The sequence below is a fragment of the Festucalex cinctus genome, chromosome 5 (assembly GCF_051991245.1).
Source record: "Festucalex cinctus isolate MCC-2025b chromosome 5, RoL_Fcin_1.0, whole genome shotgun sequence".
In the NCBI taxonomy this organism is placed as follows: domain Eukaryota; kingdom Metazoa; phylum Chordata; class Actinopteri; order Syngnathiformes; family Syngnathidae; genus Festucalex; species Festucalex cinctus.
In genome coordinates, this window is record NC_135415.1 from 13,532,257 (window position 1) to 13,555,298 (window position 23,042).

A 23,042-nucleotide genomic window follows, 5' to 3' on the forward strand; every position below is an offset into this window, starting at 1 on the left:
TGTGTGACATCATCAAGGGGCGCCACACGTTTACCTGGAGCTCCAGCACGCTGGGCAGCGAGCGGCCTCGATCCATCGCAGCGTCGCCGTTCTAACACACAAACACACAAACATCACCACAACATGGCCGACACACCGCACAATGATGACGACACACGCTACCTGAACACCTGCGGGAGACACACACGCACACAAACACACACACACACACGTTAGGACGCTTGAACGCATCACTCGGGCATGGAAGCTCCCTTGGTACCTGCTGCGGGTTTCTCCGACGCGCTGAATTCTGTTGACTGCAACTGGAATTTACAAGAACACAGAGAAGCTCAGCGCCTGAACGCCACATCAATCTACCACGCACACACACGTGCACACTTTACCCTGGCTAGGCCCGCCCCAGAGGATGTTGGGAAACAAATGGCGCGGGAAGTGGCGGCACCTGCAGAGGAGACAGGAAGTGACGACGGGCGTTCAGGCTCATCACGGATGGACCAAGTGCAATTTAATAAACCGTGATGTCATTCATTTACATATTGAAATACAGTACTGTAGCGTTCAGTATGTGTGTAGTACTCAACATGACCACCAGATGTCACCAAAGCTCTAACTTTCTGGACTACCTGTGTTTTGCCTTCACGGCTTTTTTGATGTAAATAAGTTTATTGCTTTAAATAATATGTGTATATATATATGTTTGTTATATAAAAAGGGTGGTTTATTTGGAATGGTAATTAACAATTTTATTTATGTTTAGAAGGAAAAATATTATCGTTTAACATACTTCCGGTTTCTGATGTCATACTTCCGGGTTTTCGATGACGTACTTCCCGGACGTCATCTTGCACAAACAGAGAGAGAAATCACATGAGCCGAGCCTAAACACTATGGGGCATATACCACGGAAGAGGCGGGACGTGATTTTGCACATCAGTTTGTTTCCGGTCCGGGTTGCGAACGCGCAATCGAGGGGGGCACAAAGTCGGAAGCACAAGTATTTTTTAAGAAGCCCACGCGTCGCAAACCGAACCGGAAACAAACTGATGTGCAAAAACAGTCCCGCCTCTTCCCTGGCATATACCCCATCCAGCGTCATCCACTTAGAATTATCAGGCAGGAATACCGTAACTTAGTTTCATTTTATTATACTTTGTACTTGCTAGCATGGATATTAATGCTTATTTTCATCGAATCATTGTTGTAACGTGATCAATGCACTTTGTTTTCTTTGTGTTGACGTTACAGTCTGTGTAGCGATTGACTTTATTTTTGTATTTAAATTTTTCACCGCATGCTTATGAAGACAATTAAACACGCGGCAACTTCACTCCAGGGTCTTCATTTGTGGTTTAGCTTGGTGTCACTAACACCTTCGTTGAAAACACTACAACCTCTATTTTTATACAGTACTGTATATTCATTTTTTTTAAAGGTCAAGTCACATATGGTAAAACTCCAACTCGAAGTGAATTTGATGACTTCATCATAAGGCGCCCTTGAGGTACCTGTGTGCTGGCTGCGGTCAGGCAGCGATCGCGTTTTCCTCCTCAGTGGAGCGGCCGACTTGTCCAGCTCTTCCTTCAGTATGATCCTTCCTAGGTTGGACTGAATCTGAAGGCAAAAACATGGTGATGTCATCACAAGCACACTCATGACATCATCATCGTCGCAGCAAGCTCCGCTCCTCTTCCCACCTTGTTAAGTTCCTGCCTGTGAAGAGCTCGCAAAGCCCAAACTTGATCGTCCTTTTCATCATCGTCGTCTTCTTCTTCTTCTTGCCTGCCTTCACTCCTGCGACTCGCTTTCTCCTTCTCTGAGGGAAGAACATTAATTTATTGAATATGTTGACGTTGGAATGGTTTGAATCTGTGACGTAATAAGATGAAACAACAAAGGAAACCGGGCGAGGACACGAAGAAGCTAAAAGTTTGGATCGTACCAAAGACGGCCGAGGAAGGGGGGCAGGGCCAGTGTTCCGTCTCAATTTTGGAGGGAGCGTTTGGATCCGGAGGCTCGGCGGCGGGAAACTTTGACGACTCAATGATGAGATCCTCCAAGTGTTTTCCTGCGGGGAGCGCTGATGTTGACGCACCTGCACACACGCACATTGCATGACGTCCCATTTTTGTCATGATGTTAACAGCTCATGATTGACAGGTGATCGACGGACCTCTTCTGTAGATGGGAGGCTTCTTGTAGATGTTACTTCCATTGTCTGGAAAATCAAAGTATATATTAAGACATTCAAATAGCAACAACAACAAAACTATTGAAAATCTTGTAGCTTTTTTTTCTTCTTTTTTTTTATAATTTTAAGGTTTAAAAATTGTGCAGAATAATTTCATAATTTTACAAATTATTTAGGATAAAATGTGTTATAATTTGTCTGTTTTTTTAAATGATTAATAATTTAAAACTAAACTAAACTGGGCATGGATGGAAGGATGCCATACTATATATTTTTTCAAATGACTGAAAACGAAGTGTCATTCTTCTGCTTTATTTTGCAGTTTTAATATATAAAATTCCTTTGTTTATTTTAAATAATTTCAAATTTGTCACATTTAAAGTTTTATTTTCTTGTTTTATATATAATTTAAAAGTTTAAAAATTGTGCACAATAATTTCATAATTTTAAAGATAATTTAGAATAAAATGTGTTATAATTTGTATGTTGTTTTTTTTTTTTTTAAACATTTAATAATTTATAACTAAATTAAACTGGGCATGGATGGAAGGATGCCATACTATTTTTTTTAAATTGCAAATGAAAAGTCATTCTTCTGCTTTATTTCGCAGTTTTAAAATATAAATTTTCTTTGTTTATTTTAAATCGTTTCAAATTTGTCACATTTAAAGTTTTTTTTTAAGTTTTATTTTCTTTTCTTTTTTTAGCATTTTAAAGTTTAAAAATTGTACAGAATAATTTCATAATTTTAAAAATAATTTAGAATAAAATGTTTTATAATTTGTTTTTGTTTTTTTAATGATTAATAATTTAAAACTAAACTAAACTGGGCATGGATGCAAGGATGCCATACTATTTTTTTTTTTTAACTGCAAATGAAAAGTTGTTTATTTTAAATCATTTCAAATTTGTACATTTAAAGGTTTTTTGTTTTGTTTTTCACTTCAATTTTTATTTCCTTTTTGAACACACACAAACAATATTGTCGTATATAAAATACAAACAAACCTTCAACATTAACAGGGGAAGCCACTTTGCTAAACAATTCACTGACTACTTCTCATATTGATCATGTCCATCGCCATTTAAGTCCTTGTATGTTTTCCATTTCCTCCACCTTTGATCTCCTTGAGTACCCTGCAATCTCATATGGAAAGTTAGTATCTCCATCGTATGGATTTCTTCCACGATTGCCTTCCATTGGTCTTCATTCGGTGGGTCCACTTTATACCATGTTCTTGTTATAGCTTTTTTGCTTGCCACAAGCAATATATTTACCAAGTATTTGTCTTCACGTTGTATCACTCCTTCATTAAAGTCATTCAAATAGAGAGTCATACAGTTGAAGGGATTCCGTACCCCAGAATCTCCTGTACCAAATAGTGTATTTTTTCCCAAAAATGTCGTATTTTTTTACATTTCCAAAAAACATGTGTATGATCTGCATTCAATTCTCCACACTCTCTCCAACACATGAGATGTGTTTTTGAGTATCTATTCTTAATCTTGGGTGTGACAAAAAAACGTATCAAGTTTTTCCATGAAAATTCCCTCCACTTTTGGGACATGGTAGTCATTTGGTGAGCTTTCCACATCCCCAGCCACTGTTGCTCTGTGATTTGTATGCCAAGTTCAGATTCTCATTTTGTCTTAATATAATTGGTTGAGTTTTTGTTTACTAACAAAGCCTTATACAGTGTGGAGATAATCCTACACGATCCGCCCTTATACGTCCTGATCAAAAGTTGAGTTACCCCACTTGTGTTTCTCGAGAGATCCATTTGGACCCTTTTCTTGTAATAGTCCCTTGCTTGTAAATATCTATAAAAATCACATTTCTCCATATTATATACTATTTTCATATCTTGAAAACTTTTCACTTTTCCTTTATCTAACAAGGTGCACCATGCCGTCAGTCCCATATATGTCCACTCTTTAAATCTCCTGTCATATTCATTTGGTTTGAAGTTTGTGTCATATGCCACCCACTTTAATTGATCAATATCTTCAATTTTTTGTTTTCGAATGACTGTGAACCACAACTTCAGAGTAAATAAAGTGATGGGGTCTAGCTTTTCCTGCACCTTCTCATATAATATTTTATCCCCAACTAGGCTTTGAATGGGGAAGCCACCAAACTCTCTTTCCATTCCTTTCCATTTGGCTACATAGTCTGTATTACACCAACAAACTATATATCTGAATTGAGATGCATGGTAATACTCTCTTAAATTTGGGAGACCCATACCTCCTTGTTCTTTAGGTAGTTGAAGGGTTACATATTTCACTCTGGGATGTTTACCTCCCCATATAAATCTTGATATTGTCCTATCCCAATTCACAAACTGTGGTTGTGGGATCTCGATTCGCAAGGATTGGAATAAATAAAGAAGCCTAGGCAGCATGTTCATTCTGATTGCTTCAATCCGTGCACTAAAGTCCATTGTTAAAGTAGACCACCTCTTTATATCCTCTTGAATATCCTTATTAATAATATCATAATTTACCTTATATAAATTGTTCCAGTTTTTGGTGATATAGACCCCCAAATATTTAATCTTCTCTTGATTCCAGTTAAACTTATATATGTCTTGAATAGACTTTGATGGAGTGTAGTTCAATGTAAGTACTTGAGTTTTTGATATATTAATTTTATATCCAGATAGGTGACCATATATCTCAAATAGCCTTATTAATGCAGGTAAGGATTGCTCTGGATGTCTGAGATATGCTATAATGTCATCTGCAAAAAGCCCAATCTTATTTTCTATATTATTTATTGTTACACCAGTAATTTCCTCACTTTGTCGAACTGCTTGTGCTAGTGGTTCAATGAAGAGAGCAAACAAAGTGGGAGAGAGACAGCATCCCTGTCTAGTTGATCTTTGTAGGTATATTCTGTCTGTCAAGTTACCATTTATTTTAATTCTGGCATTAGGTCGATGATAGAGCGTTCTAATACATTGCACCGACTTATCGTCAAAGCCAAATTTTCTCATTACTTTATATAGAAAGTTCCAATTTACTGAATCAAAAGCCTTTTCGGCATCTACACTAATTAATAAGGTGTCCTGTTTATCATGATGAGCCTGATCTAATACATGTAGCGTTTTAAAGTTTTTTTTTAAGTTTTATTTTATCATTATTTTTTAAAATATGTGAAATCTTCAAACTTTTTCTTCTAACCTGAAATTATTAGAATACGCAGTGGGCCAGTAACAAATTTCAATGGGCCGCAAATGGCCCCCGGGCCGGACTTTGGGCACCACTTATAGAATGTATAGTACAGAATATACAAAAAGAGCACAAAGAAAGTTTACCAGGTCTGTGGAAGTGTTGCAGGGGCTTGGAAGGTTGTGTGTTTTGCGCCTGTAATGCGAGTTGCATGTGTAGTAGTGCGTGCTGTGCATGTGGCGATGGCGTGGTGTTGCCGCTGTTGCGTTTCCTGCCACTGGAAGCCGGAGAGGAGCCGGCAGGGGAACTTTTCTCCAGCCACACCCTGGTCTCCTGGAAAGGTGGAGACAGATCAAGAAGAGGAAGCAGAAATACACATATGGTGAACTTTGAACTTTGACTTACCTCAGGTGAGGTCGGAGGGGAGAACGAGCCGGGAGATAGCGACCTCTGCACCACAGACAACAGACATATCGTTAAGCATAACAACACAACTCAACATTAATAATAACACAAGCCAAATAATTCATTAAAAAACAACAACAATAGTAATAAGGCAAAAAACAAAATAATAATTCAAAGATGACAAAACAGAAGGAAATACAAAGAATATAAATTTCTAATAATAATTTTTTATATATATTATAGTATACTAATATGTTAATAATATAATAGTAATTTTAATATATATTATATATATTATAATTAATACATTTTTATACCACTGTAAACAATTATTTTGAAAAAATTATTTATAATTTAATGTATAATTTAATAAATCATGAATCCGATCAATACAATTATAAAAAAATTATTATAATAATAAGATTAGCAAAAGCAAGCAATTATAATAAGGCACTGACTACACATTCAAACAACACTACCAGCGCTGAACTTCTTCTTTGTGCAAAGCAAGCAGAGTGACTTACCGACGCCTCCAGTGGACTGTAGTTGTAGTGCAGCTCGTACGTCATCAGGTCTGGTCTCTCGATCTCCAGGATGGCTTTGTCCCGCGGGAGTGCCGCCAGATCCTTATAGACCATCACGCCATCGTCAACCCGGGCCTGTGTGAGACGGTGGGGTGGGGGGTTAAAAGGAGAGGGGCTGCTGATGCTAAAATTCAAATCTGGCCACACACACCACGATGCCGGCGGCGGGAGATCCCGGCCCGCTGGCGCTGGTTCGCAGAGACAGCACGCTACCCGGGGACGTCTGAGGCCTCTGCGTGCAAAACACGCATGTCAGACATGGCATGCTAAGGCTAGCGGCTAACTCGAAAAACGTTTGTTTACCTTTGGCATCATCATCATGGTGGCGGCTGATTGGTCACTCCCTGGAACACACAAAAGAAAATAGTTATTTATTGAAAATGATCATTTTGTGTTTGTTTGCTTTGCTCAAAAACACTAAGAACCGGTGTGATAAAAGATGACCATGTGGACACTCACAAACATAATCGTGAACAAAAAACACACACACACAACAAGTACACAACATCACAATGGGCCTCAGCTCTGGATGGTCCCATGATGGAACACAAAGAGATCATTCCGGAATGTTGTCATTCCAGAATAGAACAAACGATAGCGTGCTAAATGTGGATCATAAACACACACACACATCAGTGACAATGTGTGCGGTACAGCTTTGATTGATGACGCCCACTCATCTTTTCATCGTCTCTTGAGTCATTTATTGATCTATGCTTTCACGTAGTTAATTATGCATGATCAACTTATTAACTATTCAAGAGTCATAGTTATTATTCATGAGTCATCGGTCATCTGGGGGGTCGCTGAGGTCACTTTCTCCGCCACAACATTTGTTGCTTCTTTTTAGAATGTAGAGATTGTGAAGTAGCATAGCGTAGCGTAGCGTGCTAATATGCTGAACTAACATTATCATGTACGTGTTTATCTTCATGAGTCATCTCCAGTAATGACACATAGTTCAACAAAACGGAGCAATGCGGCAAAGTGGAGACTTTGAAGTGTAATATTAACATCTCCAGTGCTAACATACACAGTTCTGTAAAGTAAAGTATTCTGTAAAGTATTCTGTAACGTAAATTTGACTCTATCTATTGTGGGACCAAATAGACTCAGTTTTAGAGTTTATTCATTTTCAATTTTTTATTTTAGTCTCTTCCTAGTGTAAATCTGCCTACTCTAAAACTGAGTCTATTTGGTCCCAATCTAAATAGAATAATATTTAATCCAAATAGAGTCAAATTTACTCGACAGAATTTACTGTATAGGTATATGCTAAGCTAACGTTAGTGTGTGTGCTTATTTTGACAAATGGCAGGTCAAGGTCAACAGATTGAAACGCTGCGGCAAAATAAAGACTGGAGGCTAGCGTAGGTTGCTAATGTACAGCAACATGTTAAGCTAACCCTAGCATGTGTGTTTATGTCACTAAAAGAGCGACCACCAGTGGATTATATCACACATCTTGCGAACCAAGTATCAAATGCTAAAGTACAGCAACATGCTAAGCTAACGTTAGCATGTGTTTATTTCACTAAAAAGAGCGACTGCCAGTGGATTATATCACACATCTTGCTGACCAAGTACCAAAATGCTAAAGTACAGCAACATGCTAAGCTAACATTAGCATGTTTGTTTATTGGAACGCTGCAGCAAAATAGATTGGAGGCTAGCGTAGGTTGCTAAAGTACAGCAACATGCTAAGCTAACATTAGCATGTTTGTTTATTGGAACGCTGCAGCAAAATAGATTGGAGGCTAGCGTAGGTTGCTAATGTACAGCAACATGCTAAGTTAACATTAGCATGTGTGTTTATGTCACTAAAAGAGCGACCGCCAGTGGATTATATCACACATCTTGCTAACCAAGTATCAAATGCTAAAGTACAGCCATATGCTAAGCTAACGTTAGCATGTGTGTTTATTTTGATAAATCACGTCGCCAAAAAGAGCAACCACCAACGGATTATATCACACATCTTGCTAACCAAGTACCAAAAAGCTAAAGTACAACAACATGCTAAGCTAACGTTAGCATGTGTGTTTATTTTGATAAATCATGTCGCCAAAAGAGCAACCACCAACGGATTATATCATACATCTTGCTGATGCTTAAGTGCAACATGCTACGCTTAAGGTTTGACTAGTTCAAGGTCATAGTCAGAAGATGCTGGCACTTCATGTTAGTCTCAAGAGAGAGATCACTAACAACCAATCCATATGAGGACCAATAAACCAGAACAGGATATCACATTAAGACACCAGTCAGTGGCGCCGCCAACACCCCATAATATCACTAACCTCATTTTGACTTACAGAAATCATTGCTAAGCAACCCTGTGGTTCACAATCAAGCCCTCCTTTGTCCTACAGTCCCTGAATGCACCATCGTGAAACAAAAGTCTGCAAAGGTCAAGTTTTGACTTTAAATTAGACCAACCCCCCCCCCTCCCCCCCCCCCCCCCCCCCACCCCGTGTGATATAAATCAGTGAAGAAGTAGGTCTGCACGCTCTCAGGACCTGGGCATGAAGACAATCAGTGACCGCTACTAACGAGCTAATTTACATCCAAACAAAAGGAGGAAGAAAAAAAAGAAGGGACAAAAAAGAGAACGGGAAAAAAAATCATAAATATGTTTCCAGTGTTTCACATTGTTCTAAAAAAAATAATAATAATGATAAAACAACTTATTTTATGTAGTGATTCTCACACACCTACACTGTCATTGAGAAAGGTATTCTGGGAAATGTAGGATTTCATCTTTATGTGTGTGCAGGGGTTCTATTTTAGGCCAGCAGCACCTCCAGCACGTCGCCCGCCGCCGGCTGATTGGTGGAGCGCTGCCGGCCGACGTCTCCTAGCAACCGGCTGCTATCTGTCAGCATTCCGCTGATGTTAGCCGGACGAGCGGGAAGCTTGCGTGAAAGCGACGCCAACACGGCGCAACATCATCTTCATCTTCATTCCCCAAAATGAAAGTTTGGAGATGTTTCTGGAAGATTTTTACAGCTGCGGTCAAAAGCCATGAGTCATGAAAGTGAAAGTGCGAGTCAGCAAATTATACTGACCCACTTTGAAGCCAAACACACACATATGCAGAAACACACACATATACATACATACATGCATATAGGTAATTACGCACAAATACTACATATACAGACATACTGTATTTACACAGACACACACACACAAGCGAAAGCACATAGACACGACACCCAGGCAGGCACATACACAAAGAGCTGTCAGGGCCATAATTCATGATTACCTCACAAATACTACTGTAATGCTCTCATGCACAGTACTACTGAAACACATATTTTAGCATATGGGCGCATCTCAATATGACATATGAAAGGATTGCATTCATACTGTAAATGTGAGAGTGTTTCAATAGTGTGTGTGTGCGGGGGAAAAACTGTGGTTACTGAGAGAGCATTTCAGTAGTGTTTGCAGGAGTTTTCAGTAGTATGTGGAAGAGTGTTTCAGGAATCTGCATAAGAGTAATTCATTACAATTGTTTTATGAGAGCATTATTGTTGTGCTTCAATGGTGTGTGAGAGTGTTTCAATAGTCTGTGCAAGAACATTTTAGTAGGGATTGGGGTGTTACAGTATAGTGTGTGTGCGTTTCAGTAGAGTGTGGGAGGGTATTTTGTCTTATTAAGTATTTCATTATGTGTGAGAGCATTTCAGTCGTGTGCATGCGTGTTTGCGTGCGTGTGTGTGTGTGTTTCAGTATAGTGAGAGAGTGTTCCAGTAGTTTTACTGAGATTGATATAGTGTTTCATTAGTGTATGAGAGCATTTAGTTTATGAGAGTGTTACAGTATAGTGTGTTGAGAATTTCAGTAGAAGGTGAGAGTGTATTTTGTATTATTATAGTGTTTAAATAGTGTGTGAGAGCATTTCAGTAGTGTGTGAGAGTGTTGTAGTATAGTCTGTGTGAGTGTTTCAGTGGAGTGTGAGTGTTTCAGTAGTTTTGCATTTGTGTGTGTGAGTATTTCAGTAGAGTGTTAGAGTGTGTGTTTCAGTACATTGTGAGAGTGTTTCAGTAGTTCTACTGAGATTGTTACAGTGTTTCATTAGTGTTTGGGAGCATTTCAGTAGTGTATGAATGTTTCAGTAGTGTGAGTGTTGCTGTAGTTTTGTGAGGGTGTTATAGTGTTTCATTAGGTGTGAGAGCATTTCAGTAGTGTTTGACAGTGTGAGAGTTTCACTACAGTGTGAGTATTGTAGTGTTTCCAACCTTCAATTCTGTGGATAGAGTTTCAATAAAGTGTGAGAGCATTTCAGTAGTGTGTGAATGTGTTACAGTAGTCTAGGAGAAAGTTTGAGTAGTTTTGTGAGAGTGTTATTTTAGTGCTTCAATAGAACGTGAGAGTGTTTCATTAGGGTGTGAGGGCACTTCAGTTCACGTGAGCATTTCTATAGAAATCCTGAATTTTGTCCACAACGGCCCCTCATAGCTTATCTGGGCCGCACACACGCGTGACCACACCCACATGCCGTCGGTGCGTAACGGCCTCCACCGCTGGCATGGTCGTGTTGTGATTGACAGGACGGGAACGTTCCGGAATCGACCGGACTGTTCTTTACCTTCATCTTTTAGCTTTGTTCCAAAAATAAACACATTGTATAAAAAAAAGATGCCACATGCGACATTTTCCCATCGCGAGATGCTGTGACTATCGCGTGACCGGTAGCGAGACTGGGAAAATCTAACATGGCGGCGCTCTGCTGCTAAAATAGAATTAGCTTTATATTTCTAATTAAACCCGAATTTAATGATTAGATAAATTCGATTTTTTTCTTTTCTAAGAAAGATCGGAAATATTATCCAGTGTGGACGACCTCGAACGTTTTATTGACGATCATTTTTATAGCTGCGCGATGGATGAGCCGGCGGCCAGTCGGGATAATCCTTCGAAAAAAAAAAGGAAAAATGACTCGTCAACAGACACGGACGATTTAGCAACCGCCGACGTATCGGTGAGTATGCTGGATTCCATAAATAAAAAACTTGACGTCCTCTGTCTTATCCGCGAGGACGTCAAAGAATTAAAGGCAAGTTTGGAATTCGTTAGCCAACAGGTAAGCGATCTCCAATGCGATAACTCCGAGCTACGCTCCTCTCTCGTCGCTGTCACAGCCGAGTTGGAGACGATTAAAAAGGAAAATAAAATGCTAAAGGAAACGGTCTTAGATGTTCAATCCCGTAGTATGCGGGAAAATCTAATATTCTCAGGTATATCCGAAAATTCTCCAGATAATCCAGAGGGTGAGATAAAAAAATTCATGACATCATCGCTAAAGATCCCACAGGAGACGGTAAATAATATCTCTTTTCACCGTGTACACCGGCTCGGAGCTCGTAAGGGCAATAAGCCCCGTCCTATTATTGCTAAGTTCGAACATTTTAAACATAAAGAATTGGTAAAAAGTAAAGGACGGGAGCTCAAAGGGACATCTTTCGGGATGAATGATCAATTCCCAAGAGAGATAAACGAGCGGCGAAAAGTACTGTTTCCTATCATGAAACAAAATAGACAGGAGGGTAAACGGACTTCGATGGTCGTTGATAAATTATATATCGACGGCCAGCTATTCCGAAACCCAACCTCGACCCCTTGGCTGTTCTAACTGTCAATTGGTAGAGCCGAGCATTGTGTGATTATTTGACGTAGGTATATGTATATGTATGTGTATGTATATGTGTATATATGTATATATATGTATATGTATATGTATGTATATGTATGGATAATGGGTTACGAAATAGAATATGAATTTATATTATGCATAGGCTATAAAGTAATAATAATAATAATAATAATAATATAGAAATATATTCTTAAAAAAATAAATTAATAATAATAATAATAATCTCGCTTAGGTCACCATTTACTGGTGTATTGTTATGTTGAATCCCCCACAGATTTCCTTCACACTCACTTCCCCCCACGTTTCTTCACTATTATACTTATCTACTTGCTATCTCTCTCTTTATATAAATTATATAAATTGCCTAATTACTCTTTTGCTATCCTACAATATGTTAATATTAATAAGCAGCTTATATAGATGTATACATAAGACTGAGTCTATATTGCTTGTATGCAGAAATTAGCTCTGGTCTCCTGGAATGTGTGTGGCGCTCGCTCCCAGGCAAAAAGAATAAAAATTTTAGACCATCTCTCAAAATTTAAGGCAGATATTTGTCTCCTACAAGAAACCCACTTACAAAAATCAGAAGAAAAATTATTTATAGATAAAAATTTTAGTCAAGTTTACTCTGCCTCCTATAATAGTAGACAAAGAGGTGTCTCTATACTTATACATAAGAATTTATTCTTTACTCTAAATAATATAGTAACAGATTTAGAGGGCCGATATATTATTATCCAGGTAACTATATTTAATAAAGTATATACAATTGGTAATTTATATGCCCCAAATAATGATGACCCTGATTTTTTCCATGAATTTTTCTCTCGGTTACTCGATTTAGCAACAAATTCTACTATTATTATTGGAGGTGATTTTAACACGGTCTTGAACCCGTTAATAGATCGTTCTAATAATACGATATATACAAGGCGATTACGATCCGCTAAAGTAATAGATGAGTATATGGAGGATTTTGGCCTCAGCGATGGCTGGAGACTTCAAAACCCAACTAAGAAGGAATTTACTTTCTTCTCTGCTGTGCACCGATCATTCTCAAGAATTGATTTTTTCCTTACAAATAATTCTATTGTTGATAAAACTGCTATAAAAATACATTCTATAATTATAAGTGATCATGCACCAGTCTCCCTCACTCTACAAATTGACTCTACCTTTAAACCTCCCCCGATATGGCGTTTTAACATCTCATTACTGAAAGACGTAGAGTTTGATAAAATTATTAGAAGGGAGTGGGCAGATTTTTTGGAAATAAATGACTCTCCAAATATATCTCCATCTCTTCTCTGGGAAGCAGGGAAAGCGGTAATTAGAGGGAAAATTATATCATATTCAACTTATAAAAAGAAACAGGATCAAAAATTAGAAAAATACCTGGAAGATAAAATTAAACAACTAACGGATGAATATGTATTAAACCCAAATAATCAAATATGGATAGAACTACAGAATATAAAAATACAGTTAGATAACATGTTATCTAAAAAGACAGAGTTTATAATACAACAGTTGAGATATAATAATTTTGAACATAATAATAAATCAGGTAAATTCCTGGCAAATCAACTTCAACGGAATCGGGAAAAATCTCTTATAACGGCTATTAAAGATATAAATGGTGAATGCACACAATCACCAGAAGAAATTAACCATATTTTTTATAACTATTATCGAAATCTATACACAGAAATTAATAGACCTAACCCTGAATATATTGAGGAATTCCTAAACAGCTTAAATATACCTCAGTTATCTATTGAACATAAAGATATTCTCGATACCCCGCTTACTATAGATGAGTTGTATCGTGCTTTAGACAGTATGCCTAATGGCAGAGCACCTGGTCCAGACGGCTTTCCGGCTATATTTTTTAAACATTTCTGGTTAATGTTTGCTCCATTATTTCTAAGAGTAGTAACTGAAATTAAAAGTAAAGGTGATATACGTCAAGATATGAATATAGCAGCAATTAAACTTTTATTAAAGCCAGAAAAAGACCCTACCCTCCCGTCAAGTTACCGACCGATATCACTAATTAATACCGATATTAAAATTATCGCTAAGGCCTTGGCATCTCGATTAGAGACGGTAATCTCGACAATTATTCATAGTGATCAAACAGGTTTTATTAAAGGTCGTCATTCTACTAATAATATTAGGAGACTCTTTAACTTGATTAGTATGTCACAGCGGCATGATAAAAAGGCAGTTGTTATTTCGCTGGATGCAGAAAAAGCATTCGATAAAGTTAACTGGTCCTTCCTCTTTGCTGTCTTAAATAAATTCGGCTTCGGGGAGTCATTCATTCAATGGGTCTCAATATTATATGATTCTCCTAAAGCTACAGTTACTACTAATGGGATTACATCACAGAGTTTTACTTTACAAAGGGGAACAAGACAAGGGTGCCCAATTTCTCCTTTATTATTTGCTATATTTATTGAGCCGCTTGCATTAGCTATACGTCAGGATAGACGGATCCAAGGAATCCACTCCGGGACAATAGAACATAAAATTAATCTATATGCCGATGATATATTACTCTATTTAGAAGAACCTGCTATTTCGCTAGGGGAAGCATTTAAATTAATAACTAAATTCTCTCACTTATCAGATTACTCTATTAACTGGACAAAATCAACATTATTACCTATTACAGAAAATTCATGGAATCCTACAAGTCAGGATCCACACTACTCCTTTCCTACAGGTAATTTAAAATACTTAGGTGTTAAAATTTCACCTAAGTTAACTGAATTAACTTCTTTAAATTTTTCACCATTATTGGATAGTATCCGTAGTGACCTGGAACGCTGGAATAATCTTCCGATCTCTTTAATAGGACGGATAGCTACTATAAAAATGAAAGTTTTACCAAAGATTAATTATTTATTTTCAATGATTCCATTTAAACCTACGTCTAACTGGTTCCAATCGCTGGACTCTGCTATCATAAAATTCTATTGGAATAAAAAAAAAGCCAAAATTAGTCTATCTACTCTTCAGGAAAGTAAATCTAAAGGAGGTTTAGAGGCACCAAACTTTATGTACTATTATCTAGCTAATCAACTACAATATCTTGTGCTATGGACACAACCCAACAGAGATACTAACTGTTGGTTGGAATTGGAGCAGAAGGATTGTAATAATCTTAGACTGTCAGATTTACTCTTTATTACAAAATCAATAAGACGACATAATTGTTTTAAAAACCCAATGATAGCCGCCACCCTGACTGCCTGGTGGAAGGCATTAGAAATTACAAACTCCCAATTGGCGCCCTGTGGGCTCTCTCCCATTTGGCATAACCCCGACTTTCAACTTAATAATCAGTCGTTCCATTTAAGCCTATGGGAGCAGAAAGGAATTACACACCTTCATCATCTTTTCTCAGATAATAAGTTTATATCATATACAAACTTGGTCCAGAAATATGAAATAAAAAAGGGAAATTTCTTACATTATCTGCAAGTTAAAAATATGGTTAAGAAACAAATCCCAACACTTCAAGATACGCTCCAACTGCCTGTCTTAGCTAAAGATATTATAAAGCTTTCTCCAACAACAATAAAGAAAATATCAAAAATATATAAGTTATTTTTATACACAAATAAAACGTATTTACCGACTTTAAAATGGGAAAAAGACTTGTCTATAGTTCCGGAACCAGACTTTTGGACCCAAATCTGTGAAAATGTATTTAAAATGACCAAACAGACAAATTTGCAACTTATCCAATATAAGATACTTCATAGAACATATATTACACAATATATGATGAAAAAAATGGGACTCTCTGACTCCGACATTTGTCTCCAGTGCTCACAAAACACTGCCGATACTTATCTTCATGCTTTATGGTCATGTACTCCAGTGCTGCATTTCTGGACTAAAATCTTGGAAAAGCTCGCTGATATATTAAACTGTAGGCTTCCTTTATCTCCAAGACTGTGTTTACTAGGTGACTTAACAATAACTGAGCGACCATGTAAACAATCTCAATCTATATTTATAGCCCTTACTATTGCTAAAAAAATAATCCTTGTCAATTGGAAAAATAAACAATCTCTAAATATCGACCACTGGTTAAACTTACTAATAAATTATATCTCAATGGAAAAAATCTCTGCCTTAAATAAAAATCAAGTATCAAGATTTAAACAAATATGGTCTATGTACATAGAATATTTTAATCTCAATTTGGCAACTTAATCCTGCCAAGATTCTGCCTGTTAACGAGAGCCACCACATCGTTACAACTTCTGTTTTCGCTGCTCCTGTATTTGGTATTTTGTATCTGATTGTTTTTATTTTTATATAGTCAGGAACCTAGTTGCTGCTAGTGGGCTCGAGCATACCACACTATACGACACTATACTCAATAACTCCTTAAGATCTATTTCTAGTGGGCACTAAGCATCAACACTTGGTGTTACTGCATGCTAATTAGTCAATTTTCTTGACGCCGTCCCCTGTGGTCGGGCGGGGGTGGTTCTGCCCCCCCCCCCCCCCCCCCCCCCGTTGTCTGCTCGGTGGCGGTTGCGTCTTGGCCGCTCCCTGGGCCCCCTGTGGGGTGCGGTGTTGGGGTGCTTCCCCTGGTGCCCGGGGCGGTGCCGTCCCGGCGCGGTCCGCTGCTCCGTGCCCGGCGGCGCGGTTCGGGGTGGGTGGGCCTCCGGTGTGCCCCGTGGTTCCCTCTCCCCTCCCCCTTCCTCCCCCCCGTCGCCTCTCCCTCCTCGCCTCCTCCCGCCCATCCTCCTCTGCCTCCCGGTCCCTTTTCCCTTGTCGCCCTCCCTCCTCCTCTCCCCCCCCGCCTCCTGCCCTGCAGCCGCCCTTTCGCCTTCTTGTCGTCTTCTCCCCGCTTCCCCCGCCCCCCCCCCCCCTTCCCTGTCTGCCCTGCGGCCCCTCCCCCTCCCTCTCCCTGGGCCTGGGGCTCCCTCCCCGGCCCGGGCGTCGGGCTCCGGGGGCCGGGCGAGGGTTTGGGGCCTGCCCCGCTCCGGTATAACTCCTGGTGCCCCGGGCGGGCCCCGGTGGCTGGTGGGCTGTCCGGTAGCCCTGCTGCGCTGGCTGTCCGCCCATTGTGGTGCCGGGTGGATGAGGTGGGGGGCGGCGGGGGGTGGGGGTGCTGGGGGGCGGGCGTGCCACCTACACCCGCCGGGTTGGGTGAGGCCCCGCTGGTCGCTCCTCTTACTCACTTCACTAGCTTGCACTATACACTTTGTAAATATACACATAGGGCACACAACACATTTCTTGGTGGGGTGGGGAAGGGTGGAAACACCGTCTTCACCCTTCAACTCCCCTCCAATTTTAATGCACCTCACGTCCAAGGGGAGGGGTGAGTTGGGGCGGGGAGCCATCAGAGGGGATGGACTGCAGTGCCTGGCAGCGCTGTGGTCCCCCCCATTTGTGTCCCTGCCCCACCACTTTGTCCCTCCATTCCCTTTTTTAATGCACCACACATATACATATTCATTTTTTGGGGGGGGATACGGGTGTGTCGGAGTAGGGGAAATTTTTTCCCTCTGCTCCGACTCACCTGCTCCCAATTTTAATGCACCACACGCACACACTTGTATATACACTGGGTGGGGCCACATTCACGGTGTAAGGGTAGAGCTCGCCAGTCGGCGAGCTGGCGGACTCAGTAACAGGGTTAGGTGTCACTTGTACTCTGGCGTGACGACCGGGGCCTCTCCCCACCGGGCTCGGTGTTCTGGTGTCCCGCCTTCTCCCCTGGTGCTTCCTCCTCTGCTTCCCCCCTCCCGCCGCGGTGCAAATCTCGCGCGGCTGGAGGTGGGGTGGGCACATCTTCCCTCTCTGCGCTGCTGCCCGGTGCCGGTTTCCGGGGGGGGGGTGGGGGGTTCTCGCGGGGGGCCGGGTTCGCGGGGGGGGGGGTGGCGGCCGTCGGGGGGGGGCGGCTTGTTTGGGGGGGGGGTGGAGGTATGGGTGGGTGGGGGGTTGGGTGCTGGGGGTCGGGGTGTGTTCGGGGGTTTGGGGGTCGGGGGTGGTGGGGCCTGGGTCGTGGTGGATGGCGGGTTTGGGTGGGGTGCGGGGGGGTCGTGGGGGGATGGGGGCTGGGGACCGGTGGGGCGCTGTGGGGGCCCGCTGGGCCTCGTTCTGCGGCCTTGGGCTCGGGGGTGTGGGCCGGGGCTGGGGCGGGGGTGTTCCGGGTATCTGGGTCGGCTCGCTGACCGGTGTCCGCTCGGGTGGCTTGGGGGTGGCCTTGGTGCTGCCGCGGCCTGGGGATTCCGGGGGGGGTGGGGGGGGGGGGGGGGGGTGCTCGCTTTGCTGGACCGCGGTTGACGGCTTCTCTCTTTGGTGGTGGTCCTTATGCATGCCAGATCCGTCGCACCAGCATCTACTGAAACTCAACAGAAGTACCCTCTCCCTCCCACAGCCCCTTGAATCAGTTGGTGCTGGTGTCTGTGGTTCTCACTTTTCTTTATCTATCCTTCCCTCCTTCCTCTCTTTAGTTTTTCCTCTGGTCACTTGAGATCTTAATTTATTAGAAGTATGTGGTTTCTGGGGTTGGCATAAGACTCCGGTTTTGTAACCACGCAGGAGGGGTCTTGTTGGTGCTGGACTTCACTTTGATGGATTGGATGTACTGGCTTCTATTGATCTCACTCTGCCTTATCGATCCTTCCCTCCTTCCTCTCTTTAGTTTTTCCTCTGGGCTCTTGAGATCTCGCTAAATTTGCTGGAATTTAGAGGCTTCCGGGGTTGGCGTAAGACTTTGATTTTGTAATCATGGGGAAGGCAGGAAGTGTTTGGTCGGTGCTGGATGTCACTTTGATTTACCTTTCTTTTCTCTTTATTTCTTTTTTTTCTGACCTTTTCTCTGGTCTCCTGACCATTTAAATCTCACGACTCTGGCAAGATTCTGAAGTACCTGGTTAAGGCGAAGGGTAATGGGATATTTATAAGGTTTTAGGTGAATGAATGAGTATAAATTTATACGTATTTGCACGCACGCACGCAAACGCACGCAAACGCACACACGCAAACGCACGCACGCACGCAAACGCACGCACGCAAACGCACGCACACATACACACACACAAAAAAAAAAAAAAAAAAAAAAAAAAAAAAAAAAAAGGAAAAGAGCAATGATGACAAGACGTTGAATCGGTAAGACTACCGAATGAACAATTCTGAGCTCTTCAAAAAAAAAAAAAAAAAAAAAAAAAAATAAAAAAAAAAAAAAAAAAAAAAAAAAAAAAGATGCCACCTGAGAGGGGAACACATGATTAGTGGTGGTGCTGTCGCCATGACAACACAGTGTGTGCGTGTTTGTGTGTGTATGTGTGTACGTGTTGTCCATCTGTCAATTTAGTCAGCGACTTAACATTCCAGCACTGGAATAATTTTGTGTCTGCTGTCAAATTAAACACACACGCACACAGTGGCAGCACTTGTGGCCTCATTCCTACATCATAACCCTCCGACCCCCCCCCCCCCCCCCCCCCCCCCCCTCCAGCCCCCTGCTGCTCTCACAGATAAGCAGCGAGGCTTTCGTGGGCTAGGGCGACTTTCTGCCTTCACCAGCTAAGCTACCACATGCTGTTGTGTTGTTGTGATGACAACTTGACACACAATCTGTGAATGCACCATGTTAACTCTGCTTTCCGCCATTTTTACTAAACATGACCACCATGTCGCCGTCATAACTTCAGTTGTCGGTGACGTCACAACGCCAATATGTCAACCTAGCATGGTCCCCCAGCGAGTTAGCCATAGCACAGACCATCAAATGTTCTGTATAAAGTGCCGTGACGTTAGCGGGCTAACGCGCTAACGTCATCGGTGGTGTGGAGGCACCCAATCAATCCCCATAGGAATGTTGTCAACACAGTCATTCAGGTGGCATCTTGATGCGAAGCTAGTGCTATTTCAGTTTAGTTTATCATTCTCTTTGTACGGAAGCGTATTGCATTCACTTGAAAAAAAACAACTCCTGTTTTTCTTTTTTTTTGAGTAATTTTTTTCTGTTTTTTTTTTTAATATTTAAAAAATAATAATAAATTCAGAAAAACCGGGAAATAATTATTCAGAGAAACAGGAGAAAAAAATATTCATAAAAACAGGGGGGAAAAACATGATTCCAAAAAAACAGAAAAAAAAAAAACATTATGTTTTTTGGAATATTTTTTTCTGTTTTTTTTTAATAGTGTTTTCCCTCCTGTTTTTCCAAGTAATTTTTCCTCTTGTTTTACTGAATAATTTTTCCTCTGTTTTTAGGAATATGTTTTTTCAGTTTTTTGGAGTATTTTTTTCAGTTTTTTTTTTTTTTTCTGTTTTTGGAATAATTTTTTTCCCTGTTTTTTTATGTTTTTTTTTTTCTTCTTCTTTTTAAAAAAAAAATATTTTTTTTAATGTTTTTGGAATAATGCCTCCCCCCTACGGAGCCCCTAAAGTGACATGGTAGAAAAAACAAAAAAACAAAACTTTGCATTCCCTCGCAAAGATTGCAAGGGAACGCAAAGATTGCATTCCCTCACAAAACAACGCTTCCGAACGCTTCCGAAACACTTCCGGGTCATCTTCCATGTGACCAAAAGCGATGAGGATGGTACGTTCGTAAACATGTAAAAAGCAGTGGGAAAGCTTTCCCAAAGCGACGAGGATGGAGCATGTATTTTTACACTGCTTCGTTTACACGTCGCTTTTGTTCACATGGAAGATGACGCGGAAGTGTTTACGGTGCACCTAAGGTGACATGGTAGGCGAAAAAAAACAACTTTGCGTTCTCTCACAAAGATTGCGAGGGCAATCTTCGCGAGAGAACGCAAAGTTGTTTTGCGAGGGAACGCAAAGTTGTTGTTTTTTTCCACCATGTCACCTTTGGGGCTCCGTACCCCCCCTTTTTTTCAGAGTAATATTTCCTCCTGTTTTTCTTAATATTTTTTCCCCTGTTTTTCTGAATATTTTTTTTTTATGACAGAAAAAAATATTCAGTAAAACAGAAAAAAAAATCAGTAAAACAGAAAAAAAAAATACTCAAAAAAAACCAAAAATGAATTTAAAAAAAACAGGAGTTTTTTTGTTTCAAGTGAATGCAATACGCTTCCGTATCTTTGTATCTTTGTATGTGTTCTTTGTTTTTTTGTTTTTGTTTTTTTGTTTTTTACAGGCGACGGGCAATTTTAAAGCATGCACACTTTTTTTTTAACTTTCTTTTCATTTTACAACAGTCTCCTATTTCTTGACAACCAGAGTAAGAACAGGTGGCGAGAAACACTTTAAAAAGCCTCTTAAGAAATGTGTTTAAGGTATGGAGGGATAAAGCTATTTTAAAATCACGTACAGTATTTTATTTGGTCTCCGGACCTATATGACGGATTTTCACCTATTGTGGGTCTGAAATGTACGTACCTCCGTGACAAACGGGGTTTTACTGTATTAGTGTAGCCTACCTGTATGTGTGTGTGCCTGAGTGTGAGTGTGTTACATAAAAATCATTCTCTCCTCCTAATCCCTCCTCCTCTACCCCTCTACCCCCCTACGCATGCTCGTCACTGCATTATCATCCATACATCAATCATCGCGACGATGGGGATGACGTTGAAGAGTGACGTGCGCGTTCACGGAGTGACAAACTCCCGCCATGCACTCACAAGCGCGCCTTTTGATGTTGACGCACACGACTTTTTAATTTTTTTTTTTTGGGGGGGGGGGGGGGGGGGGGGGCATCGACACGCGGACACGCGCGTCTTAGCAAGTTCATTTCGCGCGACATCACGCAGGAACGCACGCGCGCAAGTCCGCCATACACAGAGCAACGGCGCGACATACATGACATGTATCACACACGTACACGTTGGCGATATTTTACATTTGAGCCCGTCACGTGACGTAATCAAAGAACGGTGATTCTCCTTACCTGCGTGCGCGCGTCTGTGCGTGCGCGTTCAGCGCGTCCTGCGCGTGTGAGCAGCATCCAGCGGGCGAGCGAGCGAGCTAGCAAGTGAACCTCCGCACTCGCTCCCGCCTCTTCATGTACGGGTGCGCGCGCGCGTGCGTGTGCGTGGAGCAGTCCATTAGCCGCAGCCTCCGGGGTGTCGTGTGGTGGCGTTGGGGCCTTTCAAACAAAACACGAGTTACATACACACGTAAATAACAAAACATTAATGTGACTAATAACTCTGTGAATTATGTTTTAATTTCAGAGACAATTTGAATAAATAACATTTAGATGGTACTGGTAACAAGTTTCATTTCACCTGCTTTTTTTTTTTTGTCTACAGACAAAAATAAGACGACAGGTATAATTGAATAAGTCTGTGCACTGACCTGAATGGGCGTCCATTGAGCGCAGCAGGTCAGTTATTCAAAGTCCATTCAGACTCAAAGGTCCTTGAAGGCATCACCACAGCCAAGCAGATGACTCTTTTAGTCGTTTCCTCTCTACATGTTGTTGTTTCCATAGTAATATTAAGGTCACTAACTTCTAAATATGTATAGCCAATGTTGTGTTGCCTATAGATAAATGAAGCAAGCTCCAACTCATAGTCCCTATGTACCGACTTGCCACAATATGGCACCAAGCAACACCTTTAGTGTGTACAAAAACAGAAAAATTAGTTTTTCCGTAAATTACTGAGGATATGTTCCAAAAACTATCTGCAAAATTATAAGTATGTGGAGGCTCATCTGGTGTAGCTTAGTGGCATAACCTATGTTAGCATTAGCAACGATCAAACCATGTACCGGTGTCGGTACGAGATGTGATCAGACTGCCAGATCGTATCGGGGTCGCCTAACCGAACACGTCTCGCTACAGGATTGGCTGGAAATTATCCAGTTGACGCCAAACATTGGAAAGAAAATATTAAAGATGTAATTTAAATAACAAAATGTATGGACTGAAATTGTAAAAACGTGAATAAACCTAAGAATATAAACGCAAAATATATTGAATAAATAATAAAATAAGATTGACTAAATGATAAATACACAAAACAATGGGGTATATGCCACGGAAGAGGCGGGACTGTTTTTGCAC

General features: G+C 40.8%; 1 protein-coding gene across 4 annotated transcripts in view; it reads right to left on the bottom strand.

Moving 5' to 3' along the window:
• Positions 1-23,020, bottom strand: part of LOC144018998 (dematin-like) — a 24,376-nt gene extending 1,356 nt beyond the window's left edge. The window contains exons 1-15 of one of the 4 annotated variants that reach the window (XR_013283562.1): positions 22,331-23,020; positions 21,921-22,118; positions 6,655-6,695; positions 6,503-6,583; positions 6,292-6,426; positions 5,768-5,812; positions 5,509-5,695; positions 2,171-2,215; positions 1,940-2,092; positions 1,695-1,813; positions 1,506-1,611; positions 785-841; positions 384-442; positions 260-302; positions 35-91 (exon numbers count right to left, since the gene is read on the bottom strand). Coding sequence is in view for 2 of the 4 variants with exons in the window: in XM_077521771.1 (XP_077377897.1) it covers positions 35-170; positions 260-302; positions 384-442; positions 785-841; positions 1,506-1,611; positions 1,695-1,813; positions 1,940-2,092; positions 2,171-2,215; positions 5,509-5,695; positions 5,768-5,812; positions 6,292-6,426; positions 6,503-6,583; positions 6,655-6,672 (1,184 nt within the window). In the remaining 2 variants the exon portion in view is untranslated. Of the gene's footprint in view, positions 1-34; positions 171-259; positions 303-383; positions 443-784; positions 842-1,505; positions 1,612-1,694; positions 1,814-1,939; positions 2,093-2,170; positions 2,216-5,508; positions 5,696-5,767; positions 5,813-6,291; positions 6,427-6,502; positions 6,584-6,654; positions 6,696-21,920; positions 22,119-22,330 lie in introns of all 4 variants that reach the window. The other 3 variants (XM_077521771.1, XM_077521772.1, XR_013283563.1) reach the window with 3 other exon arrangements.
• Positions 23,021-23,042: the final 22 nt, after the last annotated feature.